Source organism: Nicotiana tomentosiformis, chromosome 9 (genome assembly GCF_000390325.3).
Source record: "Nicotiana tomentosiformis chromosome 9, ASM39032v3, whole genome shotgun sequence".
Taxonomy (NCBI): domain Eukaryota; kingdom Viridiplantae; phylum Streptophyta; class Magnoliopsida; order Solanales; family Solanaceae; genus Nicotiana; species Nicotiana tomentosiformis.
In genome coordinates, this window is record NC_090820.1 from 28,108,063 (window position 1) to 28,117,125 (window position 9,063).

Consider the following 9,063-nt stretch of genomic DNA (forward strand, 5'->3'; position numbering starts at 1 on the left):
TATTTTTATTATAAACCAATGTAAAACTAAAAAGTCCAACACTATTGTCATTCCTAGTGTCGAATTGAATTTCTTTTATTAGCATTAGTATCGATTTGAACTTTGTTTGAGTTACTACATTTATGGGTTATAAAATTTATTTACCATTCAAAAATATTAAGTCCAAACTTGAAATAATATGTTAAAAGATAAACCTATGAAAAAATTTAAGACATATTTATAAATTACGTACATTACAATAAATGTTTATATGTATAAAATATTTTTAAAAATTGTATAAATATATTATCGGGTTGGTTTTATTTCGTTTTGACTTTTTTTAGTTAAAATCAAACCAAACCAATTATGGTCGGGTTTTGTTTTCCAATATCAAATTAACTCAAACCAACCCATAATCGGATTCCCCGATTTAACTCGGATTATCGATTTGATGCGATTTGTCAGTTTTCTTTGTACACTTCTATTAATAACACCAAAAATAATACACTTAAAAGAGCACTTAAAACATGTAAGCACCTTCTAGGAAGGGTGTTAACATCTTTCATCAAGCTTCCAACAGATCATACAAGTTACTATAAAATTTCTGAATAAAAAAACTACTCCTTCGAGCTTTCTTTGAACATTTCAAGTGTTCTATCCTTTCCTTGATTTCTTGTTGAATCTGTGCTACGACTAACTCTTTATTTACAGTTTCTCCCTTAAATTGCTTCCACTTCCTTGCTTTTCATGTGTGCTATATTATTGCTACCCATATTGCAGTATGTATTATTTTGATACCATTCTGCCATTGTTATCTTGATAGAGTTCAATTTCCTCCAATACCAGCTGCAGTTTTGGTAATCTTGTGTACATATAAATATCAATTGTTTTTTGGTTAAGCAACAAAACTAAACAAGTCTAAAGATTACCTACTATAGTTAATTAAATGGCTTCACAAGGATCTCAAAAATGGCACTTACCATATCACTATTTGCAGACTACAACCGGTAATCATGGAGAAATTAAGCTAGCGTTTGGCCATAGATTCCCAAATTTATTCTGAAAAATCTGATTTGGGTGAAATTTGGTTTGAAGATGAAAACGTGTTTGGACATCTGTTTTGGGTGAAGTTTGGTTTGGAAAAACATGAAACATGACTTATACCCACAAGTTCTAAAAATTATCACAAATAGCCAACAGTACCATTATCAATAACATTCATTATATTATCGCAAACCATAATCATGAATATAAATAAATTTGATACAAAATTATCATTTTTATAATGAACTACATGATACACTATCAGATGACCGAGAAGACGAAGCAACATCGTTACAAAATAATAAATGGTGGGCTCTTTTATAAAATTCAAAAGTTTAGGACAATTTTTAAAAAATATAATAGTGATATTTTGGCCCAATAGTTTGGAATTTGGGATTTGGGACTTGGGATTTGGCCAAAATATAGGCAAAATCTATGACCAAACATGAGTTTGCCAAATAAAACCCAAGTTTATTTTGACAAAATCTATGGCCAAACGGGTCCTTAACAATTCGGAAGATTACATCGTTATGGATTCTTTGGCAGATTTTAGAAGTGAAAAATGTTTAGATTATTCAATAGAACGATGAAAAGGATATTTGATTAACTACGACATATCATTTTTTTTGTTGTCACTTTTCTTAAATTCTTTTGCCTTCAAGAAAGTAGCGAAAGTTAACTTATGATAAAACTTTATATTATCTTTACTATTGAATACACATTGATATTACTTTTTTATGAAAGGTTGCTTCCACTGAGTTAGTTATAATAATGAAGCTATGTTTTGTTACTAAATTATATTAAAACTATATTAGCTATAATCAAATTCTATAAAAAAATCGTGTAAAACTTTTGCAGAGGTTCTAACGGTAAATACTTTTACTCTTACTCGATGTTTACTTAAATCAAGCAATTTAATCTTATCCGTTATAAATTAAAGTGTGAAAATAAATTATTTAAGCACGATTAAGTGACAAATATGTGTCTAGAAGATACATATTTTGCATTGATAGATTTAGTAAATGTTGGAATGAATAAAGTTTTTACCCATTATTCTACACCCCCAAATAGTCACTTAAGTATAAATGTATTAGACATTAGGAAATATTTTCAGAAACTATTTGAGTACGCAAAAGTGGGTCACTTATTAGGAAATTTTTCAGAAAACAGCTCCAACAGCTCAAATTGGGCAGTCCTTATGGAATCTGAGGGAGAAGAAGCCTCCCATCTTCGGCCAAAGCGGAGCAAACACACTAATCCTGCTCAATTTTCTTCCACTTCAATGGAATCTGAGGGAGATAAATCAAGCTTTAAAATCCCTACTTTGCCACCAGAGCTCATCACTGAAATACTCTTAAAGCTACCAGTGAAATGCATCTTGCAAATGAGGTGTGTTTCAAAGTCTTGGCTTGATTTAATCTCTAGCCCTGAATTTGTCAACACCCATCTCTCTCTATTTGCTAATAACAAGGAATACACCCACCATAGGCTTATGTTGAGTTCTGATCAAGCTAAGTACAGTATGAAGCAATGTTACCTTAGTTCTTTAATTTATGAATTTGTTACTAGGGTATGTGACTTGGATAATCCTATGAAAAAACCTCGTAAAACTGTTGAGATTGTGGGTTCTGTCAATGGTTTGATATGTCTTATCATTGGGCAACAAGACTTGTTTCTCTGGAATCCATCAATTAGGAAATTCAAGAAATTGCCTGATTCTAGAGCTACATTGATGTGTGGTTACTATTTAATGTTTGGTTTTGGATATGACGAGCTTCATGATGATTATAAGGTTGTGGCTATTTTTCGTAATATGTTTGTTGATAGTTTATATTGTACTGAGGTCAATATCTATAGTCTAAAGAGTGATTCTTGGACAAGTATCCATGTTTCTAGGAGTCGGGTGCTACCCATTAGGTGTGGTAAGTTTGTGAATGGCAAGCTTCATTGGATTACTTAGACTGCTCATGGTAGGGACATCATTTTTATTGATTTGGCTGATGGGAAATGGGGAAAAGTTGAGCAACCCTGCTGTGGAGAAGGAAAACTTAATTTTAGGCAGTCGCTGGGAGTTTTGGGAGGTGATCTTTCTTTGTTTTGTTATTATCAGAGAATGACAACTCACGTAGATTTGTGGATTATGAAGAAGTATGGGGTTAAAGAATCTTGGACAAAGATGTTTAACATCAATCATCCTGCTGATCTTGTGCAGTTTCTGTTTTATCCTCCTTTTTGTATGTCAAATGAAGGTGACTTTGTGTTTCAGTTTGGATCAACTTCATGGTTTAATGGTTCTTGTATCATTAATTTTTCCAATGCAACAAACACATCTCTATTTGATATGTTATCCTTTTAGCTTTTTTCATTTTTATTATTCTTTTTTTGCTGAAAGTAGCATAACAAATTAAAATCCTACCGGAAAAAAATATTTTAAAGTGTTCTTTTTCCTTTATTCTCAAAAAGGAAAAAAATTCATTTTCAAGCTAGCCCCATTTAGGATATAACTAACATGGACGTATATAGGAAATTCGACAGTGCAACTCATTTAGATTTAGGGTTAAATTTTATTTTTTACTATTTCCTTTGAGTAACTTCTTAAATTTGGCCCACGGGCCAACCTCGGCCCGGCCTCGATCTAGCCTATAGGGCCGGCTGACTGATTCTAAATGGGTTAAAAAATTCTTAACCCAACCCTGCTCAAGAATGGGTTGGGTTGAGGTTGACGACACTATTGTTTGATCTGGTGGGCTTCTTCAATAATCTTCTTTAGGTGAAAACTTAATAGGAAAAGGAGGAAACACATGAATTATGGAACAACGGTTAAGGTCTTGTGTATAGTATCTAGTTGTGGTACTTTCCTTGCTGCTAGTAGCTAACCATATATTTTCTTTAGGACTATCTTCATTCTTCTCATTGTTATATTGAATTGGTCAATGATATATTGAATCATCTTTCACTTTGGATGTAGTTTGGCAGTAAGGTTGAGATAAGCAATAGTACATTGTAACGATAGAGCATTTTAGGAAACGAATTTAGTTGTTTTCATCACGAGAGTAGGGTGGAGAACCAAAGGACAAGGGAACATAGGAGAAAAAGATATTGGGGTGAGCTTCATTTAAGGGGGCCTGGTCTATCCTAAAATAAAGAAAATACAAACTTTTGTCATCTTTGTTATTCGAGCAACAACTTTTCCTCAAACAGTTACTTCTTTTATTATGTGTAGATGTATGCATTTGAGCTTTCAAAAAAAGATCTAACTAAATTTTAGAACCTATCTATTGACAGAAGTAGTATTTATCCAGGTTCAGAAGAAAATTTCCCTTTCTTCACACGAATTTTGAAATTTTGCAATCCATTTTCATCATTCTTCTATGTGGCTATAACTTGTCTAGGCAAATTTATATCCTCAGTCAAGAATGAATTCAACTTCTTGTGCTCCCCCGAATTTGCAAGTTGGTCAGTCACAAAGTTACCCTCCCTGTAACAATGATTAAAAGACAAAATTGCCTTGCATGCTCATTTGGGCCTTGATGTTTTCTTGTATCTGCCATGAAGTTTTAGTTTCCTTCCTGATCATTTGTTTGATCAGAAGTGTATCTGATTCCACTGTTACCCTGTGATAGATATGATGAAGACACCATTGTAGTCCACGTGCAGACGTTAGGAACAACTAATCTATCTCCTGCTGACTGTATGGAGCGCAATGATGAAGTATGGTTTTCCCTGTTTTTACTGTTCATTTTAAATGTACTAATGTTATTTCCATGTGCATATAGCAAGACTTAGCCTCTCTGTCCCATCGGGTTAGGGGTAGGGGTAAGGTCTGCGTACACACTACCCTCCCCAGACCCCACTTGTGGAATTTTACTGGTTTGTTGTTGTTGTTGTTGTTGTATATAGCAAGACTTATCTACATTCAGTAATTGCATATTACATTTGTTGGTATTTTGAAGTCAAGTTCATTGTGGCAAACAGGTTGAACATGCTTCTCCTTCACTTAAATGCCTGTTATACGTATTATCAGGTTGATCTAAACCAGAAATTGACTGCCCTCGGCTACTTATGCTTGTGATCTCTTAGTCTTGGTTTGCTCTAGTTGAAAGATATCTTATCAACGAAAAGGAAAGACAAAGCGCAAAAAGTTATCCAAAGGAAAAGTAAAAAAGGCTCATATAGTAATACATTTGTTACTGTTACCGTGTTCAAAAAAAGTAATACATTTGTTAGTAACTTTCTGATCTTGGTTGGAGAAAATTTCTGTGAAACAAACTCCCTTTTGCTCGAAACAACAATTTAATAGCTATTCAATGTTCATCCTTTTTCAGTAAAAGTTAAAGTTGAAATTGAACAAAATGAGTCATTATCCAAATTATGCTGTGTAATGTTTGAATCTTGACATGTAAGATTTTGATCGGTGTTCGAAGAATCTATAATCTCATCAGTGCAATTGAATCTATGTGGTCATCATTGGTGCAAGCGGTGTTGTCAGTTGTCACATTTATGTGTTATTTGAATGTTCGTTAATTTGAGATATCTTGTGAGGAATTCTAGCTACTTTATTTCTATCAGAATTAGTGAGTAAATGGTAAAAGTCCTGCTTTTCTGGCTAGTTTTCTAGTACATCTTTCCTTGCGTCTGGCTGTAACTTTGGATCGTCATGGGTAAGCTTTAGATGTTTTGGATGATCAACTTATCCTTTTCTGAGAATTGTTATCTGGCAATTGCTATCTGCATTTCCTTGCATAAAGATATAAGTTCAGCAAGAAATGTAATCCCAGATTTTGCAAAGCCGATAATAGGTTGAGCCATTCAAATGGAATTAATTTACAAAACTTGTTCTTGCACAGATTACAAAAGAGATTACCAAATTCCTTTCTCCATCTCATTGTCAAGTTCAACTTTCTGTATTTTGGCAGAAAAGAATGAAACTTTCAAGCATTAAAGGATGGCTAAATTTTTAAATGTAAAGCTGAGGAATAAATTCCAAGAATAAAGGAGATTTATTAGTATTCTTCTTCAGGAAATGAATGCCAGGTGGTCAGAATTAGCCTCGTAGAGGTGGAATGGAGGATATATTCCCTTTTGCTTTTGAAGTCAAGAATCTCATTTCTCTCAACATTTGCACATGTTTGCTTTATTTTTGTTTGTTGAGGAGTTACTTTACGAATCATCTGGACTTAGTTAGGCATCTTTCTCTCTTACAGGTGAAACAAAAAATAAAATTACTTGCTTCCCTTGCAAACCATTTCGGTCACCCTCCTTAAGCTATTGTGCATGCATTTGGATTTTCATCACTGAAAACTGAGCTGATTGTTCCGTTGCCATTGTTTCCATAGTGATAGTCCTCAGAGTAATGCTCTGGCCTAGTATATTGTGTGTATCTTGGTGGTGACCTGATGTGCTCATATCCAGTCACATAGGGTGATGGTTGGTAGCTATTGTAGCTGTGAGTCACATAAACCGGTGGTTGACCTGGTGGTGGCGCCTCAGGTCTGAATTCTGGACCGATAGGACGAGCATGATTATTTCTGTAGCCAGGGTTTCCTGGAGGAGGCTCATGGATCATGCTCCGACCGTAGTTAGGTGGCTCATAGCTCATGCTCTGGCCATAGTTGTATCTGTTGTAACCATGGTCCCTGGTTGGCTCTTGGCTCATACTCGGGCCGTAGTTGTATCTGTTGTAACGAGGGTCCCGGGGTGGCTCATGGATCATGGTCTGACCATAGTTGTATCTGTATCCATGATCCCGAGGTGGCTCGTGACTGCTCATACCCTGGCGAAAGTTGTGTCTGTAACTGTAGTCTGGTGGATAGTGGTATATTACATGAACTTCTTCAACGTCTCTTGATTTGGAGATTTGGTCCGGTTTGCTGTTGGTATTGTCAGCACCTTCATCATGTGTTTGTTTCTCCTCTGCTGGTTGATTTTCTTGTGTTGGTGGTTCTTTTGGCGGTTCTTTGGGCGGCTCTTCAGCTGGTTGATTTTCTTGTGTTGGAGGATTGCTAGACTCAGGGGGCGGTGCTTCACTCTCGGCTGGTGCAGGTTCCTCTGGCTCTGTTGGAGTTTCTGCTTGTTCTATATGGGAACAAACAATAGCACTCTTTCTTGTCTTCCTTAGTGCTTTTACTATTTTTTCAGGATCTGCTGATCCTATTATAGTAATCTTTTGCTGAGGAAAATCTATATAAAGATCATAAATACCTGTCGAAACACCGAACATACATAGAACATTATAAGATCTTATAGGAGAGATCAAGAAAGAATTAGTACTTAAGAGAAAGAATTAGTACTTCAAGCATCACTTACTCACCATGGATGCCATGTAAAGCTTTCTTGATTTTTTGCACACATCCATTACAGTCCATTCTCACCTGTATCTCTGTGACCCTAGGTTTCTGCATAAAAAGATGTGAGTGTAAACTACATGAATGTGATTCTTGATTTGTTCAAAGAGAGAGCAAAACTTACCTCCATCTGTTGAGCCATTTTTGGGTAGAGAGAAATGAGAGGAACAAAAAGAGATGCTTGTATGGAGAGATTAAATTTTTGAGAATGGAGGGAATCAATTTATGGCATCATTGTGTACATGGACATGGAATATTTAAAAGCCAATGAAGTTGTGGGACAGGTAAAGAATCTCCTTTTTAAGGGAGAGTTTTTGCTTCTTGGTGAACTTTAACAAGTCAATATCATCTAGCTAATAGGAAGAAAAAAAATGAAACCCACCTTGAATTTTGCTTATTTTTGAGCCAAAGGGAATTTTTTGCTTTTAAGTACTAAATAGATGGCTATCTACAATTGCCAATTTTTTTTTCCAAGTGCAGGGATGATTATCTAAAGCCGACCATGGAAAGTAGGATTAAAAAGTGAGAAAGATATATCATCGCATAGAGTTGGGGCGTATGCAGTATTTTTGGTAAGCGGTGTGAACAATCAAAGAAAATGAACAAATGAATAAAACACTATAATGACAAGCAATGCCATTTTTTTATATTTATACTCAATATTTTTATTTTGTATATTATCTATATATATACTTTTTTAAAAAAAAAAAATTGACGAAGCGCGGTGTCACGTGACACCGCACGGGTTAAATATTTGATGGTCAACAAATGAAAGTAACTTTAGAGGTGAAAGAGGGATATCCACACTTGAGGAATCCTTTTGTTACAAGTAAAGAAAACCCTCCAAAAATAATAGCAGTCCCAAAAAATGTCTTTTCTGTTTGTATTGAGTTGCTTATTTTTGTTCCTGAAAGCATAATCCATCGTCATATTGTGTAAACTGATTGAGACAAACCTCAAAAGATGCTTCAAAAACTTATGCTCGCCAACAAATGGTTGATAAAATCTGATTTTCACACTGCTAATTTCTTCAAAATTCTTTGAAATTACACTCAAATTTCAATTAAAAAAAGGATTTCACCTAGCAAGCACGAGGAAGGTGTAGTAATCGATGATGTTTCAGGGAGTTAAAAAGAATTGGCATAGATACGGAGATTCCACGCCTATAATTGACACAAAACATCACTAATTTATTATGGTTAAGTGATAAATTAAGGCGATAATATACATTACTCAACCATTATTGAGTGATAGAACTGTATATAAGAGACGCATTTTCTCTATTCATTGGTGTGATTAAGTTTTATTACAATGTTAATTGCTAGGTACAAATCAAGAATTTGCAATGGTAGATATTTTTCCATCGTTTGCTCGAGTCCTCTGGGAAAGAATCTTATTGCCAATTTAGATGCATCTTTGATTAGCTATAAATGATAAAGTTTGTTAGAATCACAGATCAGCTTTGCTCTTTACAATTTTCGTCTTCTCTGTTCCTTGTACCGCCCTAATTCCTCTACTTTTTTCCAGCTTTACGTGTATTCCTTTTTCTTTTTTCTTAATGAATAATTGACCATAATTTACAAAATGATTTAGAAGTAAAATTCCGAAAGTGTATAACTTATCTTAGTTTGATTACATTTACATGGATAACACACAATTATAAGCAATTGTTTATAATTATCTTAATTTGATTACA

The 9,063-nt window shown here is 34.5% G+C and overlaps 1 protein-coding gene and 1 long non-coding RNA gene across 3 annotated transcripts; one reads left to right on the plus strand and one right to left on the minus strand.

Moving 5' to 3' along the window:
• The first annotated feature begins 2,141 nt into the window (after window positions 1-2,141).
• LOC104096630 (uncharacterized) lies at window positions 2,142-4,995 on the plus strand. Its single transcript, XR_011411184.1, has 2 exons — window positions 2,142-2,412; window positions 4,647-4,995. It is a non-coding gene; the product is annotated as an uncharacterized lncRNA (long non-coding RNA).
• A 1,009-nt stretch (window positions 4,996-6,004) lies between these two features.
• LOC104096629 (early nodule-specific protein 2-like) lies at window positions 6,005-7,643 on the minus strand. Of its 2 annotated transcripts, XM_009603031.4 has the most exons (3): window positions 7,492-7,643; window positions 7,334-7,418; window positions 6,005-7,224 (listed from the first exon to the last, which is right to left on the minus strand). In XM_009603031.4, exons 1-3 carry the CDS (start codon window positions 7,507-7,509, stop codon window positions 6,284-6,286), a joined length of 1,044 nt encoding a protein of 347 aa, XP_009601326.1. In that variant the 5' UTR covers window positions 7,510-7,643; the 3' UTR covers window positions 6,005-6,283. The 2 variants fall into 2 exon arrangements, with proteins under 2 accessions (XP_009601326.1, XP_033512135.1); XM_033656244.2 differs by lacking the exon at window positions 7,492-7,643 and having other exon boundaries at window positions 7,330-7,463.
• Window positions 7,644-9,063: the final 1,420 nt, after the last annotated feature.